Consider the following 20185-nt stretch of genomic DNA (forward strand, 5'->3'; position numbering starts at 1 on the left):
TATAAAGTTAGGCACTTCACCTCATATGGTACCAAAAAAATGAATTACAGATAAATATGTGATTAGAAGTAAAAAATAAAACTACAGATGTTTAGGAATAAATGCAGAAGGCTATTTTTATAATAAAAATGTGAAAAGGCCTTCTTTAGCAAAATAAGCAATCAAGGGAAAATTAAAAGATTTGATTGCATAAAAGTTTTTTTTTTAATTTCATGTACAGAAGAAAATTTCATAAAGTTTTTTTGCATTAAAAACCCAAGTGATCAACATGGAAAATCATTTCAAGATAAGATGACAAAGAATTCAATAATTTAAAATATTTTAAGAAATACACAGACATAGACACATGAAAATATGACCAATGGGTATAAATGGGCAACTTCAAAAAGGAAAAATACAAGTAGTTGATAAGCTCATGATGTTCACATATATAATGTTTACTCTCAAAATAGGCATGGATATTTAATATTATACAACAATACTGCTTAGTTTCTGACTCTTGAAACCAATAATTATGGACTACCAGTCAGTGTGGAAATTAGACACACTAATAGTTTGTTGGTAGGACTATGATTACTACTCTTTTAAACAAGGTAATATGGAAACTCTGTTAAACATCACTTGTCTTAACTTTGCCCACCTGTTTCAAGGAATTTATCTAATATATCAAGATATAACGGGAAAATGTATGTGTAGATGTTTTACTGTAGCCTTGTTTGCACATTAATAGAAACTCAAAACATCCTCAATTTCTCAGTTTTCATGAGGAGAATGTACATCAGTATTGAGATGCTGCAGAGTTATTTCCCTCACAAGTAGAATTAAGCAAGTCAATGAGAGTTCACTTGAAAGAATGTCAAATGTACAAAATTTTGTAAAAAAAAAACTCAATGAAAACAAGTATAGTAAGAACACATGTTCATTTCCAAATAAATACATTATTTCTGAAAACACAAGCTCATAAAACTTTTTTCAAAGATCTGAAATCTGTCTACATTTCACTGTTTGTATAACCATTATATAAATAAACAAAAAGCAAAAAAAAAGGCTAAAGAGATACTAAAGCATTAACATGACGTACAAGGGGAAGAGGAAGCTTTTCATGCTTCTTCAGATACTTTAGTACTCTGTGGATTGTTATAAGGAATAATGCTTTTATAATACAAATTATTGGAATAGAGTTTTAAAAGAAAATGAATGGCCATGAAGAAATGGAAGGAAGAAAAAGCAGACAACACATTCAAATTCTAACATAATGTATTGCTGACACTTCTAGAAGCAATTGACCTCAAAATATATGATTTTTCATCCAAAGCTACAGGAAGAATATAAAGAGGGCCAAGAGTTCTGGGGGAAAAAAAGAATAGAGGAAATATTTGGAAAAATAGAATAGAGGAAACCAGAAGAGTCAGTAGAAAAGATATCTTGACCTAAAGGTTGGTAGGACCACAGTACACTTATCAATAGTACTGATATCTCATACTGATGATTAGCAGGGCCTAGAATAGTGATCATCAGGCTGGGCTGGGCCAGGCTAGGTATCAGTAGTTTATCTCCTGATGATGAGAGCCTCAAGAACTATTTGCTCAGTAGAGCACAGAAAGAGAACCAGATATGTTGTATAATATGGGGAAATTAAGCTCTGGAAGAGAAAATAAGCTCTGGAAGCAATAAATATAGTAATAGTGTTTTTCTTGTATAAAGAGAAAAACATATATCCTACATAGAAGTATACTGTAGTGCATGCATACGCAACTGCAAAGTGACATGTGAAAAGGCAGTCATAACAGCAATATTTAAGGATAAGTCTTACACAATAGTAACCAAATTAAAATTATCAGTGAGATATTTTACAGTTTCAGTTTCCATACTAAAGTTTCAAAATCTAATGTGGTTTTTGCACTTTCAATAATCTTAATTTGACCCATGGTGCTCAATAGCCATGTTCGTCCAGTGACTATCTTATTAGGCAATGCATCTTTAGAACAACAGTAGCACACATGCAAAGTTAATCAAACTAAAAATGGATAAAACTATGGTGGAGAACCAGTTTAAGATATATATACATGGCAATGGCAATCCACTCCAGTAGTCTTGCCTGGATAATTCAATGGACAGAGGAGCCTGGAGGGCTATAGTCCATGGAGTCGCAAAGAGTCAGACACGATTAACTAACACACGCATATATATATAAAACCCATGCTCCAGCAATCCCACTCCTGGGAATGTAACAAAGGAGGCTATACAAAAATGTTGGTAGAAGCAAAGATTAACCACCACCACTATCACCAGTGGAACATTTACATTATTTTCATGGAGTAAAGTCTTCGCATGCATTGACAGCAATATAATATTGACAGTATTTCTTACAGTTGGAGCAACTATCTTTTTTGACCTCACGTGTGCTATACATGAAAGCAGGGACATCATTTCATCATTCAGTCATATGCTTTCACCTAAATAAAAGTTGTGGAAAGGCTTATGCAGAAAAAGGATGATGCTAGCCTCTATGCTTCTGAAGTTCTCAATCTGCATATGCTTCTAAATTCAGCCATATAACACAACCACCATTATTCTGTGGGCCCCAAATGTTACCTGATTTGATGCACGTTTTAGCAAATTTGTTGATATCAAAGTCTTAGTAATTACCAACTGACACAAGCACAGAAGAAATGACATTTGTTATCCAGTTCCCCAGGGACAGAAGAGCCTGGCAGGCTACTCCATGAAGTCGTAAGAGTAGGACATGACTTAGCAACTAAAGAACCACCATCTCCCTCTCCATGTTACTTAAACATGGTCTAGGGGATCAAGCATTGTTTCAGCCTCTGAATGATACCTCTGTGGCTTGGTAACTACCTGTCTGATCTTCATTCTCCTGATCTCTAAAGCAGCTCTAAAATCTACTCTACAGGGTTGTTGTGAAAAAAATGCCTGATACAGTGTGTTTCACATATTGCTGTTGTTTAGTCACTAAGTCATATCTGACTCTATGATCCATGGACTGTAGCCTGCCAGGCTCCTCTGTCCATGAAAATCCTTATAGGCAAGAATACTAGAGTGGGTTGCCATTTCCTTCTCCAGGGGATCTTCCCAACCAAGGGATCGAACCTGCATCTCCTGCATTGGCAGGAGGATTCTTTACCACTGTGCCACCCGGAAGGGTGTCACATAGAATTAGTCAAATACCAGTTTACTTTTTCCTACAATGTCTGCACAATGTTATGTCTGAATTGTAATTAGAACCATCTATATACATTTAATATCTAAATAAAAGTTCTGGTAATCCAAGAGATACAAATCAAAGGAATCATATGATAGCATTTTTAAACTTCCAAATTAACCAATTTTATTATAAATGATAGTATTCAAATTTGGATAGGCTGCATTAAGAAAGGCATCAACTGCTATCATACCTCCAAAAAAATTTTGATAACTTCAGGGTTCTTATTCTTTGATTTAGTAACCTTAGTACCACTAAGCTTTCTCTGAAAAACAGTTAAAATGCAAATATTTATACTCCAAAATATTCACTTTATTTATAATAAAAAATGAAAATAACCTAAAATAAATGTTTATTATTTTTCATAATAAAAAATGAAAAACCTAAGGTATTAAGTCCTTAATACCAGGACAATGTGTATGACAAAAACATACAACCAAAGAACCATAGAACTGAATGTAATCATTTTATGTAATATTTAAGAAGTGTTTAATCACATTAAAAATGGAATATCTTAATAGAACTACCACATAGAGCAGAATGCTAAATACTTAAAAATGCATAGATAAAAAGACTAATGAAGAATCTACTTTTTTGTTTCAATTTCTTTAAACAAAATATCTCTATTTTAAACCCATTTTTGGATCTTTCTTCAACTAGATATCACTTAATAAAAAGGTAATATCAAATTTCTTCTAAAGACTATTAAGCAAAAACTTTATTTCTACAAACTTCTCAGTTATCTTATGTTAGCCAGAAAGTGCAAACAGATGTCCCTCTTTTCTTGGGATGCCAGAAATTTTTACACAGAACGTGTATTTATCTCTGTTGTGGAATTCTTTAAAAACTGATTATTGGTAGAATTATTTTCTCCTTATTGAGTTCTAATCATTCTTTTAGTTTTTTTGCTCATATACATATGCATGTGTATGTGTATATATATCTATTTTAGTAATAGATATTACTATAAAATCGTAATATTTTAGTAATAGATATATTTTTTAAACTTTAAGCAATGGTCTTTAAAGTTAAACCAAGATATTACCTGTTTACTAAACTAAGACTTTCTGAGAGAGAAGGGTCCAAGAGAGGGTCTGAGAGAGAACGCAGAAGTCACCTTGGCTACAGAGTAAAGATCTGAAGGGAACTCAGGTACATTACTGGATCTTAATCAGCTCAAAAGGCCCATTTGTTGCCTGGTGACAAATATATGCTGGCTATTTCAACATCATTCAAGCCATGCATAATTATCTTACTAAGGAAGCAGAAATATGACTCTAGGACTCCTTGAAGCATGTGGAAACAAATTTAAGTTGTATTTTCATAGTAAGAATTTCCTTTACAAAAGAGCAACACAAACAATAAAACACCCACTATGAGTAGACTTCTTTCTGCACTTAAACTGACCCGGAATAATTAAAATTCACTAGGTAAATTTATTGCCAATTTACACTGTTTTTCTCAACATGCTTCCAAATTCTATAAGACTAGCTCTTTCAGAAAGCCTTGCTGCCTCATAAAACTCCTTCAAAGACAAAATATTTCTTGATTTGGCAGAATTTCAAGCCTAAAAAACCATTCCTTACTATCAGAGGTTAATGGATGATAGTATTATGTGCGCACACTGGGCACAGAACAGTTAAACCATAAGGCTTAGGCTGAAGCCTGGCATCACCCCAGGGCCCTGCAGGCAGCCTTGGCGCTCTTCGGGTGCTGTGGGAGATGCTGAGAAGGACATACAGCAAACAACCTTAGAGACATGTGTGTTTGATGAATGGATGGGGAAGTGGGGAGACACTGTTTATAGTTCCCAACCCATGAAAAACCAGGACCGGCTCTTCTCACCACTAGAACAGAACAGAAGAAGGGGAGGGCAGCAAGGCATCTGGAGAACAAGACATCCTGTCTCATAAGAAGGGAGGGGGAGAAGCAGAGGCTGCATACCATGTTATATGTGCTTTACTAGAAAAATAAATGGAAATATGTAGTTGAATTCTTTCTTGAGGAATACCATTTCTCTGCATTGTAGGCTTAAAGTCTGAGTATTTTCAGTATATGCTCTCTCAAACTAGAATCAAAGTACAGTGCCAGCCCAGCAGAAAATATTGGATCACAAGAAAATTATCACAAGCAGAACAAAGAAATCACAGAAACAAAGCAAGGAAACAAGGATCAAGGATGAGATATTTTCTAACCACTCAAAATGAGGAGAGATTAGTAAGTAATATAAACACTGGGACAGCACAACAAATAAAGCGTATACATTGAATTTAGAATTTCCTGAATATACAAGTACATGTACACATACACACACATACATGCAAACACGGGGTGTCTGTTTCAACCAGTCTCTTCTGCCAGTCCTCCAAAGTCTTCTAGGTGAAAGAGCAGGAGCTACATATAAGGAACACAGATTAACTCCAGTAACCTTCATTCACTCCCTTGATGTCAGGGTAGCTAATGGACTTTACCTAAAGATCAGATGGTATTAAGGTCTTAGACCAGCTAAAAACTTCCCTCAGATTAACACAGTCAAGTGGAGACAAGAACATGAGTCAACTGCTTTTGTTACATCATATTTTTCTCTCCTTTGAAATATGATCTTCCACATTCAAAGAAATGGCCAAAGAAAAAAACAATCTGAACAATGACAGATTATCTAAATTCCACTGATGTATTTAAAATAGAGGAGTTCTCATGCACCATTTGAAAACTTAAAACCACTTATATTTTCAAACTATTGAAATTCCACACACATCCTAGATAATAATTCTCTGATTGATTCAAGAAATCTTTCAAAATTACCACTTCTGAAATATAATTTGCCAACACAGAAAATCAAAGATTTTCCTGAGAGATTTATTGTCCCTCTTCTCAAGAACTCTCACTTTACACCTCCAAACACTTACAGAATTCTAACAAACACTATGACCCAAATGCATACATACATATAAGTGTTTACACACATACACACATTATAGCCCTTCCTTCAGAGTGTACAAAACACACTTCTTCAGGGTATTTTAGTTTTTAGTGTTGCAGTTTGTTTTATAACCATTTAAATACTGATATCATAAAGCTCTTCATTAAAAGGTACAACTTCTCAAATGTATGAAATTAATACAATTGTCCTGGAAAAACTGAAATTCCCCTCTTCATAAATATACAATGAAAAACAATTCTAAAACTATGGAAGAAATTTAAAGTTGTTTTGGTCTTGCACTTAATTCCAAATACTGTAAGTAATAATTACACTTGTAACCATTCAAGAGGTGCTGAGAGAAACCATCTTTTTTTTTTTAACCTTTAAAACAGATCCTGGTTAACATTATTCATCACAGTTAAAGAAGATAAAAATCAACTTAAGTCTATAGGGACAATACTTTTATATGGTGTTAGGCATGTCAAAGCAATCAAATACTTTCAAAAGTGAAAAAAGTTTAAAAGTTAAAAAGTTTAACTCAAAAACAAGAATCTCTAAAGCTTCTTTTGTATAGTTGTTAAATCCAACTATATAATATTTTTTTTTGCATTCCAATGAATTACAAAATCAAGGAGGGGAAATAAAATAATCCTTAAGTATTACTGATTTGCATAAAAATAATGAACAATGATTTAAATTCAATCCCAAAATGTTTACTAAAATATCACTGTTACTTACCTAAGCAGCAATCATTCAACCCCTCAGTCTCCTAAGATCCAAATACTCTAACAGCCTTAACACAGTCTTAATGCTTATTGATTCATTCTTCTATAACTATATTAGGTAGAAAATTGTTATCTGCTTTTTACACTGTGGAAGAAGTGTTTTGGTCTTCCCATTAAAAAAAAAAAAAATCCTTGACGTTAGTCACTGAAATCCATATAATTCCTTTTTCTTTCCACAGTTCCTAATAAAGTACTCTATTATATTTATGCCAGATAACAGCTTAAACAGGATTATAAAAAGTCTAAGTATTATATATTTGAACCAATATTTTCTAGCAGACAATATTATTAACTTACACTAAGCTCGTAACTTTTGTAAAATAACAGATCTCATGTAGTTTATGGATTTGCAATCAATCAAGCTTCTCTTTTCAATGTATGAAAGAGACTGGAAGGATGAGAGACAGTGGGAACAGTAAATTACAATACTTATTTTGTGTTTTCAGGTGAAAACCATAGGATGTTAATTCATAAAAGAATGGGATAGTCATTATTTTAAGTTATCAGCTAATTTCATCTTCTTACTTTTTGATACATTAAGCCAGAAAAGTATAAATTACATGAATGTTTAAAAAGAAAGCATAAGCCTAATATGTAATTAAAGCTCCTTCAAAGATAACAATATCAGTTTTTATTTACTCAGAAATGTATTTTTTGCCAGGAAAACTGACTACCAAAACATTTCTGAATTAACACCATATACTCACACTCATATGTGATACCACTATTGCTTACCTCAGTCAAGTGCGGTGTAGGGTTAAATCCACAGAGATTACACACTTGTTTCTTACATTCAGTGCAAGTGTTGAAGTTAGGAGGATCCTTAGAACTTATGTTGAGTTCAGTTTTGCAGAGAGGACAGGCTGATTCTGGTTTGGGGGTTTCTTCCAGTTTGGGGGGAAGAACAACCTTTTGAGGTTCAGCCGTGGAAGGCTTGCTGTCCTTAGTAGGCAGAGGCTTCTTTTCTGTTTCTGTTCTTTTTACTGTTGAAACTTGTTCAGCTTTGGGCTCTAGTTTTTCAATTACTGGAGCTTTGGTTTCCTTTTTCACAGGTAGAGCCTTTGCAGGTGCTGGCGGTGCTGTGGATTTGGGTGGCCCTTGAGAAGTAGGTGGTTGTGAAGGAGGAGGGACTTGTTTTGTTGGGGCCGCTGGCCCACCCTGTGAATGAGACCCAGGCTGGCCTGCTGTGGAGATCAGATTTGATGCCTGGCTAAAGATGGATGCTCCAAATCCAAAGAGTTTCCCAGTCACTGTTTCTTGAGGAGTTGTAGGCTGTGATTTAGGGGCATCAGTAATACTTCCAAGATTTAGGCTAAAACGTCTCGACTGTTCCTGAGGCTTTGGGGGCTGTGGAGATAGAGGGGCAGTTTGTCCAGTGGGGGGTCGTGGACCTTGGGGTGTCAGTGCCCCTTTTGGCATCGGCTTGGTGTCTGGCTTAGGACTCATTTTGGTTTGTGCTTTCTTGGGTTCGTCCTTTTTCTGAACTGGATCAACTTGTTTTTGATCTTTGCTCTCTGGAGTAGGTCCAGGATGTGAAATAATTTTTGTATCTGATGCAGGTCGAGGTATGACTTTAGAATCTACTGGGGTAACTTTTTCTCCTGTTGGTGGAAAACTCTGAGAAGGTTTGGCGGAGTCTGGTTTTAGAGGAGGAGTTGTTTTCTCTTGATCCTTTGATGGTATTTTGGGGCCTGGAATGTCCGGTCTTGTTGCTGTTGATGATGAAGACACAATGTCTGTGGCTGGCTTTCCTGCCTTGGGCTGCTCTGGTTTATCATCAGCGGTGGAGACCTTGGCCGGTTCAGACGAGACAGAAGGCTCTTTGGGAGGGACTGGCTTGGATGAGGACTCTGCCTCAGGAGGCTGCTGGGATGAGACTGGGTGGGGGCTGTGAAGGGTTGGTTGTTTCACTAGTGGTGGGGGCTTTTTAGACTCAGCTACCTTTGAGACATCCTGTTTGGGGATAGTGTCTTTCTTTGGAGAAACCTGCTGTGACGGAGTGGGTGGCTTGCTCACTGCTGATGCAGGAACAGGGGTAGTCTTCGGTTTGGGCTGGGGTGATGATGGAATTGGAGCCAGGTTACCTCCTAGAGCTCTCTGCATCTGACAGTTTAAACAGAGCCACTCTTTCATCTAGAAGTAACATAAAATAACAGTCAGTAAGGTAATAACAAGGTAGAAACAAAAGCATTTTAAAAACTGCATTGGTAGCTTTTGAAATTATGTCTCTCATCACGCAAACCATAAAATCTAGATCAAATAATTTTAGTTAATTTATATATTTATATACAGTTAAGTATACAAAAATATAACTAATGAAACTCAGAGATGTAAGCACTTTATTTTAAGCAATATAAAATTAACACAGAAAATTTTCTTGTAACATTAGCTTTATTTTTGCCTTTGATTTACTCAAAGTTTGATTACTCCCAGAAATAGAAAACCATGTACAATAAAAGAAAATGATTATTAATATAACATATTAGATTCCATAATTAGTTATGTTGGATATTTTCTCTGTTGATGGCTCATAAACAGGTTTCAGTTATATAACCCAGAGTATGCTTGTCAAAATTACTAGCACATTGCTAATTTCTTAAATTAGCAAGAGAATCACATCTCCCCTCCAAGGCAACATAATCAAATGTGAGAAAATCATAACTATTAATCACTGTGGGTTAGAAAGAAAACATTCTCTCTTAAGAAAGCAAAGAAAAAATAATGGCATCCCCTGAAATTATTATAGATATAGCATGATCAAAAAGAGAAAAGTTACTTCCTCATAATTTTTATAAATGGAAAGAGCAATATATGTATACAATATATTTACCTGACTGGTGAGATATGTATATGTGTGAGACACACATTGTGTGTGTATATATATGTATATATTTATGTGTGTGTGTGTATATATATATATCATGTATAGGTGTAAATGCATTTCTTCTTTAACATCACATTTATTGTTAAAAGGAGAAGGTGAAATTGGTACTAATATATTTTAGAAGATAATCTTAAAAAATGTATATTCCACATTTACCTATTTTATTCTAAAATAATATACGCTCATTATACAAAATTTTAAATATTACCAAAGTAATCTAGAAGGGTAAATTTTATACAACCTAATCTTTAACTCCCAAAATAACCAATGTCACCAGTTTAGCACTGAAGTTCTTTGTTCAAAATTCTACACGATGCAAAACTAAATATATGGTGCATAAGTACCAAAAAAGTTCTGCAGAATACAAAATTGTAAAGTATTAGGTGGGCAAACAACATACTCTTACTTGAAATAATTCCCTTTTGTAAAAAAAACTAAACTAAGCATTCCTAACTTTTAAAAACTATTTTTCCACTTGACAGTTTACATTGTTAACATTTAATTTAAAAAAACTCCTGTGTCTTTTTCTGAATCATTAAAATGAATTTAAAATTTAAAGAAAGGATATTGAAATTATTTAAACTCAGGTACCAGTATGCATGTGTGCTAAGTTGCTTCAGTCGTGTCCGACTCTTTGTGACCCTATGGACCATAGCCTGCCAGGCTCCTCTGTCCATGGGATTCTCCAGGCGAGAATACTGTAGTGGGTTGCCGTGCCCTCCTCTAGGGGATCTTCCTGACCCAGGGGTTGAACCTGCATCTCTTATGTCTCCTGCATTTGCAGTTGAGTTCTTTACCACTGACACCAGTGGGAAGCCTAAGGTACCAGTATAACAGGGCTTATTTTATAATCTCATGGAAAGCAAACTTTTGTTTGGAGAAGGTTGAAGGAGATTTTCAACTCTGACAAGTTATATTTGTTTAAAAATCTGAATCAAAAAGCAAAATTAAAACATTTGTTACCTACAGGTTAAGAGGCACTTGGGTTTTTATTACATTCATTTTCAATATGAGTATTAAGTACTTATGTTTACCTTTTTCTATGTTTGAGGCATTTCACAAAATAAATAACTTTTTAAACATACAGATATTTGAATCCCAAAACATAATCAATCCACTGTTACTAATGTAAGTTGTATGACTAAAGGGTTAGCTTGAATGTAAGGAAATCCACTCCATCATGCCCCCTTCTTGATGGATGGAAATTTCTCCATAAACACTCATCTATCCACTCAACCATCTCTCCTAATGCCAATGTCAATTCTGCTGTTCCACTATTTACTTTTTCTCATTTGTTTTCAATCTTAAATGACACCATGTCACCTTATAATCATGCAGTCAGACAAGATGAAAGAAGAAAATATAATTAAAATGATAATTCTTTACTTATAAAATAAGTATCTGATAATGATACTGTCATAAGTCCTCTTTTCCTTTCCTCTGAAAGTTCTCTCTCAACTCTCATCCTTCCAATTTCTTTGGATGCATTTGGTTTTATCAGTAAAATTTTAAGTCTGTTTGCCATGTGAACACTGGAGCTTCATGCACAGCTGGCTGGTAGGCTTTCACTCCATCTCTGAACCACTGCAAAATTAGAACACTACCATGGCATATCTAATGTACGATTTATATCAACACTGGGACACATATTCTGTACTGTCCTCATTCCACAAGCAAACGTTTCCTTGTAGTTTATAAACATATATGACCAAGTCTCTAAATATGTAGACAAGGGGGGACTTAGGAAAAGAGGGGTGGAAAACACAGGTCATTGCTTTTTCATAGGGACATAATTCTGCTTTTCTCTTAACACACTGTGTTTCTGAACAGACTCCACTGGCCCTACTTTTGTCCTTTTCATGACCCCATTTTCTTCACTTTGATAAACAACACATAAAAGACATCTGATCCTTCAATGTTCCTCCTCACTGTGAAAATACAGGTTAAAATCATTGTCTATAGCTTTCACAATGTGAAAAGCTTTTTATCCTCTTAGGGTTTTTCAGAAAGAGCTTCTTTTTAATTCTACTGGCCAAATCTGTTGAAAATAGAAATGAGTTTTATCTCAGAACCTACTCTACTACTGAACACAGCAGTGTTTCCAATTGCCCGATTCAGTTGAAAACAACAGCAAAAAATCTTTCTTATTACACTGAGAAAATGACAAAGTCCACAACTCACCCCAACATTAACATCACGAATCACCATCTAATATTCCACAATGCACGGAGGGAGAGTTACAAGTAGTAATAGCACCTTTGCCCTCTCAGTCATCTGAGTTAAAAATCCTGTAATATCTTTACTACATATTCAGTTACTCTTCAAGGTCTGTGTTGCTTGTGAAAGTTAATTTCCCACTTGTTCATAGTTCCAAAGCCACTGTCCCTCATTTGGCCCTTGCCATTTCCAAAATATTTTGTATCTCCACCAAATTTAACCTGTTTAAAACAAACCACCACAGAAGAGGTTGACTCTATCTCCCATCAAAACTCAATACTCTCCAATAGCTGTGAACAGTTAATTTTTTGCAGGAAATTAAAATCTATAGTTTTGTTACTGTCCTTATGTTAGCACTTACCTAATTCTGATATCTCCAGCTCTATATCTCCCCAAAGACTGTCAGCAACAATTATAAACACTACGTGTATGGTCTGACCTTTCAATCATCATAAGTGAGTAAAGTCGCTCAGTCGTGTCTGACTCTTTGCGACCCCGTGGACTGTAGCCCGCCAGGCTCCTCTGTACATGGGATTCTCCAGGCAAGAATACTGGAGTGGATTGCCATTTCCTTCTCCAGGGGATCTTCCCAACCCAGGGATCGAACCCAGGTCTCCTGCATTGCAGGCAGAAACTTTATCCTCTGAGCCACCAGAGAAGCCCCTTTAATCATCATAGATGTTCACAAATATTTTTTGAGGTTGTTGGAATTAAATAAATTAAGATGTTCATGCTCTTCAAGCTACAATATTTCTGTGTTTACTCTGTTAATACCCATTGTTAATCTAGCCTGAATGACAAGCTTCTGCCTTCATTTTCTGGTGGCATGCCATTCTCCGTATGCTATACCTTGGCCATGGACCATGTATTCCCATTTTGATTCAAACTGAAGGAACACCCATAACTAACACGCCTGCTAACCATACATATTTTCAGGGCCTGGAGATAATTATTGTCTTATTTAACTTCTAAAATTACATTTTTATCTGTAACTATGAGCAGAGACGAACCTGAATTTACTACCATCCTTGGCTCAAACCTCTGATGTCCATTCCACTTGGTACCCATAACTATAATACAGCTAGTTCCCCTAGTTCTGCATCATCGGGTCTTCATTCCACTGCAGCCATGAATGTGGATCTTACAAGACTTTAGTCCTTATTCCTCTTCCCTATGCTAAAGAAGTCCAACACTATCCACCGACAAGCCTAACTGAGAAGAAGCCTTTCACCAACATTTCATAAAGGACTTCTCGGTTCCCTGACACGCATAGTACTTACTTTCTCTATTCACCCACATCCATTCAACAAATAGGAGAAAGGCAATAAATAACACCAGGGGAGCCTTCTACTATATCAGTATTTCCAAAGCCACTGTCTCTGATCTGGCCTTTCATGAATCCTTTTTTTTCCCTTTTCTTCCTGCAAGTTACCCCTCAACCTGCCTTCAACCAATTTCTTTAGATGCATTGGTTTTATCAGTATATTTTTAAGTCTCTTTGCAATGTGAACATTAGAGCTTACCTTCAATATACAGGCACTAAAATGAATGTATTTGTGTTAGATAAGAATGCCATGCTTTAACTATTCCTAAATTCTAGATTTTATATGACAAATGATTTTAAAAAAATTGTCATTTCTTCCTTTCCCCACATTGCTTACAGCAAGTGAATAAATGGAATTCAAGAACTGGAGACACAACTGTTTAATGAACTACTCTAATTCAATTAGCTGTATGGAAAGGAACAAAAAAGGCATAAAATTGTTCATTCAGTCTTCTGACTTAATATGCTACATAAATAGGGATAAGAAAGGACTCAACCAGGATTTCTGCTGAAGTAACTCTGTATTCTAAGGTGAATGCTGATAATTATTAACACACCTCCCTGTTAAATCCAATCTCCCAGGGTTCCCTTTTTCTGAGCCTTCTGGTGAGTTATGTATCAGAGCTGAGTCACATAAAATATAGTAATAAAACTTCACTGACTAAGGCTTTTGCTGGATAATCATAAAAATATTATTAAATGTTTCAAGAGGTACCACTTGAAAGTTTAATTGTGAATTTCACATAAACCTTCAATTATTGGTGCCACTATCAAAAAAGTACTGAAAAATAGATACTGATTTTTAAGTGTATGTCTTTAATAATTCAAGATAGTTAACACAATACATCTAACAAATAAGGTGAGTTGGCAAATGTTGGGGTTCCAGAATTAAAGCATATTCCTACTTGGAACTATTATTAATCTATTTAGCTTCAAAAGAGAATGCAAGTTTCTCAGAAAAAAAAGAAAAAAAAAGTGTCCAGAAGGCATAGTGACTAACATCCGCCCTTCAATGTGCCCCGAACTGAAAATTTTAAACACAAAATCTATATAAAGTTTACAATGAAATCTCTGCTCAACAACATAGCATGTAGAATCTGAAAATTGTGGTATAGATGATCTTATTTACAAAGCAGAAATAGACACAGATGTAGAAAATAAAAGTATGGATGCCAAGGGGGAAAGGGGAGGTGGCATGAGATGGGAGACTGGGATATATACGCTATAGTTTTTATATACACTATTGATAGTATGTATAAAATAGATAACTAATAAGAATCTGCTGTATAGCACAGCAAACATTACTCAATGCTCTGTGGTGACCTGAGTGGGAAAGAGATCCAAAAAAGAGGGAATATTTGTATATGTACAGCTGATTCACTTTGATGTACAGCAGACTGACACAATATTGTAAAGTAACTATAATCCAATAAATATTTTTAAAAAATAAGTAAACTTTAGAGTTTTTTGAAGTCAGCTAAAAAACAAAAAAATGAACGCAATATTAGGAATTTATATTTGCTAGTGTTCTCATACTATTCAAATTATGAATATATTTTCTTCAATTATACATTCATCCTGTCCTTCTACTAAAATCTGTTAGGTCCTTACTTCTCGATGCATCACAACTAAACTTTTCTGCAACCATAAGATCTAAATGTATCATTTACTCCATCAAGGCAGTGTTCTCATTAACTCTTACATGAGTTATGATTCAAAATTTATACTCCTCCTCCATTTACCTAAATGCTTCCTCACCTTTATGATCCATGATGATTCTCGGCCTTATAACTTAGTATTCCATTATCCATTATAAGGTCGGCCCCTTCTCAACTATCCCAACTATAGTTTGAACCACAGCATTTAGACCCACATATTGCTTTTCTTTTCCAATTAATTCTTCTTTTCACCTATCCTCATATACTCTTCAAAAAAGTAACCACTTCTTATGATGACTCTTACCTCTGTATTAGATACCAAGTAAATTTTCAGTTCAGTTCAGTCACTCAGTCATGTCTGACTCTTTGCGACCCCGTGAACTGCAGCACCAAAGGCCTCCCTGTCCATCACCAACTCCCAGAATTCACTCGAACTCACATCCATCGAGTCAGTGATGCCATCCAGCCATCTCATCCTCTGCTGTCCCCCTTTCCTCCTGCCCCCAATCCCTCCCAGCATCAGAGTCTTTTCCAATGAGTCAACACTTCACATGAGGTGACCAAAGTACTGGAGTTTCAGCTTCAACATCAGTCCTTGCAATGAACACCCAGGACTGATCTCCTTTAGGATGGACTGGCTGGATCTCCCTGCAGTCCAAGGGACTCTCAAGAGTCTTCTCCAACACCACAGTTCAACAGCATCAATTCTTCAGCACTCAGCTTTCTTCACAGTCAAACTCTCACATCCATACATGACCACTGGAAAAACATAGCCTTGACTAGACGGACCTTTGTTGGCAAAGTAATGTCTCTGCTTTTGAATATGCTATCTAGGTTGGTCATAACTTTCCTTCCAAGGAGTAAGCGTCTTTTAATTTCATGGCTGCAGTCACCATCTGCACTGATTTTGGAGCCCCAAAAAATAAAGTCTGACACTGTTTCCACTGTTTCCCCATCTATTTCCCATGAAGTGATGGGACCAGATGCCATGAGCTTCGTTTTCTGAATGTTGAGTTTTAAGCCAACTTTTTCACTATCCTCTTTCACTTTCATCAAGAGGCTTTTTAGTTCCTCTTCACTTTCTGCCATAAGGGTGGTGTCATCTGCATATCTGAGGTTGTTGATATTTCTCCTGGCAATCTTGATTCCAGTTTATGCTTCTTCCAGCCCCGCGTTTCTCATGATGTACTCTGCATAGAAGTTAAATAAGCAGGGTGACAATATACAGCCTTGATGTACTCCTTTTCATATTTGGAACCAATCTGTTGTTCCATGTCCAGTTCTAACTGTTGCTTCCTGACGTGCATAAAATTTCTCAAGAGGCAGGTCAGGTGGTCTTGTATTCCCATCTCTTTCAGAATTTTCCACAGTTTATTGTGATCCACACAGTCAAAGGCTTTGGCATAGTCAATAAAGCAGAAATAGATGCTTTTCTGGAACTCTCTTGCTTTTTCCATGATCCAGCAGATGTTGGCAATTTGATCTCTGGTTTCTCTGCCTTTTCTAAAACCAGCTTGAACATCTGGAAGTTCACGGTTCACATATACCTGAAACCTGGCTTCGAGAATTTTGAGCACTACTTTACTAGCATGTGAGATGAGTGCAACTGTGCAGTAGTTTGAGCATTCTTTGGCATTGCCTTTCTTTGGGACTGGAATGAAAACTGACCTTTTCTAGTTCTGTAGCCACTGCTGAGTTTTCCAATCAAGGCAAATTGGAAGTGGTCAAACAGGAGATGGGAAGAGTGAACGTCGACATTCTAGAAATCAGCGAACTGAAATGGACTGGAATGGGTGAATTTAACTCAGAGGACCATTATATCTACTACTGTGGGCAGGAATCCCTCAGAAGAAATGGAGTAGCCATCATGGTCAAGAAAAGACTCCAAAATCCAGTACTTGGATGCAATCTCAAAAACAACAGAATGATCTCTGTTCATTTCCAAGGCAAACCATTCAATATCACAGTAATCCAAGTCTATGCCCCAACCAGTAATGCTGAAGAAGCTGAGGTTGAATGGTTCTATGAAGACCTATGAGACCTTTTAGAACTAACACCCAAAAAAGATGTCCTTTTCATTATAGGTGACTGGAATGCAAAAGTAGGAAGTCAAGAAACACCTGGAGTAACAGGCAAATTTGGCCTTGGAGAACAGAATGAAACAGGGTAAAGGCTAATAGAGTTTTGCCAAGAGAAATGCACTGGTCATAGCAAACACCCTCTTTCAACAACACAAGAGAAGACTCTACACATGGACATCACCAGATGGTCAACACCGAAATCAGATTGATTATATTCTTTGCAGCCAGAGATGGAGAAGCTCTATACAGTCAGCAAAAACAAGACCAGGAGCAGACTGTGGCTCAGATCATGAACTCCTTATTTCCAAATGCACACTTAAATTGAAGAAAGTAGGGAAAACCACTAGACCATTCAGGTATGACCTCAATCAAATCCCTTATGATTATACAGTGGAAGTGGAAATAGATTTAAGGGACTAGATCTGATACATAGAGTGCCTGATGAACTATGGATGGAGGTTTGTGACATGGTACAGGAGACAGGGTTCAAGACCATTCCCATAGAAAAGAAATGCAAAAAAGCAAAATAGTTGTTTGGGAAGGCCTTACAAATAGCTGTGAAAAGAAGATAAGTGAAAAGCAAAGGAGAAAAGGAAAGATATTCCGATTTGAATGTAGAGTTCCAAAGAATAGCAAGAAGAGATAAGAAAGCCTTCCTCAGCGATCAATGCAAAGAAATAGAGGAAAACAAAAGAATGGGAAAGACTAGAGATCTCTTCAAGAAAATGACAGATACCAAGGGAACATTTCATGCAAAGATGGGCTCGATAAAGGACAGAAATGGTAAGGACCTAACAGAAGCAGAAGATATTAAGAAGAGGTGGCAAGAATACACAGAAGAACTGTACAAAAAAGATCTTAATGACCCACATAATCATGATGGTGTTATTACTCACCTAGAGCCGGACATCCTGGAATGTGAAGTCAAGTGGGCCTTAGAAAGCATCACTACGAACAAAGCTAGTGGAGGTGGTGAAATTCCAGTTGAGCTATTTAAATTCCTGAAAGATGATGCTGTGAAAATGCTGCAATCAATAAGCCAGCAAATTTGGAAAACTCAGCAGTGGCCACAGGACTGGAAACGGTCAGTTTTCACTCCAATCCCAAAGAAAGGCAATGCCAAAGAATGCTCAAACTACCACACAATTGTACTCATCTCACACGCTAGTAAAGTAATGCTCAAAATTCTCCAAGCCAGGCTTCAGCAATACATGAACCATGAACTTCCAGATGTTCAAGCTGGTTTTAGAAAAGGCAGAGGAAACAGAGATCAAATTGCCAACATCCGCTGGATCATCGAAAAAGCAAGAGAGTTCCAGAAAAACATCTATTTCTGCTTTATTGACTATGCCAAAGCCTTTGACTGTGTCAATCACAATAAACTGTGGAAAATTCTGAAAGAGATGGGAATACCAGACCACCTGACCTGCCTCTTGAGAAACCAATATGCAGGTCAGGAAGCAACAGTTAGAACTGGACATGGAACAACAGATTGGTTCCAAATAGGGAAAGGAGAACGTCAAGGCTGTATATTGTCACCCTGCTCATTTAACTTCTATGCAGAATACATCACGAGAAACGCTGGACTGGAAGAAGCACAAGCTGGAATCAAGATTACCGGGAGAAATATCAACAACCTCAGATATGCAGATGACACCACCCTTATGGCAGAAAGTGAAGAGGAACTAAAAAGCCTCTTGATGAAAGTGAAGGAGGAGAGTGAAAATGTTGGCTTAATGCTCAACATTCAGAAAACGAAGATCATGGCATCTGGTCCCATCACTTCATGGGAAATAGATGGGGAAACAGTGGAAACAGTGTCAGACTTTATTTTTTGGGGCTCCAAAATCAGTGCAGATGGTGACTGCAGCCATGAAATTAAAAGACCCTTCCTCCTTGGAAGGGAAGTTATAACCAACCTAGATAGCATATTCAAAAGCAGAGACATTACTTTGCCAACAAAGGTCCGTCTAGTCAAGGCTATGGTTTTTCCTGTGGTCATGTATGGATGTGAGAGTTTGACTGTGAAGAAAGCTGAGTGCTGAAGAATTGATGCTGTTGAACTGTGGTGTTGGAGAAGACTCTTGAGAGTCTCTTGGACTGCAAGGAGATCCAACCAGTCCATCCTAAAGAAGATCAGTCCTGGGTGTTCATTGGAAGGACTGATGTTGAAGCTGAAACTCCAGTACTTTGACCACCTCATGCAAATAGTTGACTCACTGGAAAAGACCCTGATGCTGGCAGGGGGTTGGGGGAGATTGGGGTTAGGAAGAGAAGGGAACAACAGAGGATGAGATGGCTGGATGACAACACTGACACGATGGACATGAGTTTGGGTAAACTCTGCGAGTTGCTGATGCACAGGGAGGCCTGGCGTGCTGCTGTTCATGGGGTTGCAAAGAGTCGGACATGACTGAGCGTCTGAACTGAATAGATTTTTTACATCTTGCCTTCAATACAGTACTTTTGAAATGTGTGAAGGGTCCATTTTTATCTAAGCTAATTAAGATATGGTAACAGGGGAGAGACAGTGTTTTGTATGTGTGATTTCTCAAGGGATATGAACAATGAGCAAGTTATCCCATCACTGTATTAAGTTTACTGATCCAGTAAATGATTCTGTTAGTTGTGGGTATCTACTTTCATGGCAGAACATCTGTTGTTACTAAGGTATACAGATCATCATACTAGTTGTGATATTTAGCAATTGGCTTAGTATATATAAAAGCTGGACATGCAGAAGGACACCTGAAACATCTCGTAATTTAAAAGCTCCAAGTGAAAAAAGGCTTTGGTGCTAAAGATTAAACTTACAGTAGAGCATGAGGAATACATATTTATTTTATATGAGGAACACCCAAGTCATGAGGAAAATGCTGTACACTGGACCTCACGGAAAATGTGAGCTAAACAAACATGGCATTTGTGAACATATTTAAGTAATATAGATTTTTAAATTATTATTTCTATTCCTCTAAATTCATGAGAAAACTACTTTAGATAGAGAAACTAAGTTTGTTATAGTTAGGGTATTTTTGTATTACATACCATGAAAGGTACCATAAGTATTAGCAAAAAAAAAAAAAAAAA

General features: G+C 36.6%; 1 protein-coding gene across 8 annotated transcripts in view; it reads right to left on the reverse strand.

Moving 5' to 3' along the window:
• The window catches only part of PCLO (piccolo presynaptic cytomatrix protein), a 391952-nt gene that overhangs the window by 356972 nt on the left and 14795 nt on the right, over nt 1-20185 (reverse strand). For all 8 annotated transcript variants that reach the window (XM_027539836.1, XM_027539833.1, XM_027539835.1 and 5 more), the window contains exon 3: nt 7667-9064. In XM_027539836.1, coding sequence (XP_027395637.1) covers nt 7667-9064 — 1398 coding nt within the window. The remainder of the gene's footprint in view (nt 1-7666; nt 9065-20185) is intronic.

Source organism: Bos indicus x Bos taurus, chromosome 4, assembly GCF_003369695.1.
Source record: "Bos indicus x Bos taurus breed Angus x Brahman F1 hybrid chromosome 4, Bos_hybrid_MaternalHap_v2.0, whole genome shotgun sequence".
NCBI classification, from domain to species: Eukaryota; Metazoa; Chordata; class Mammalia; order Artiodactyla; family Bovidae; genus Bos; species Bos indicus x Bos taurus.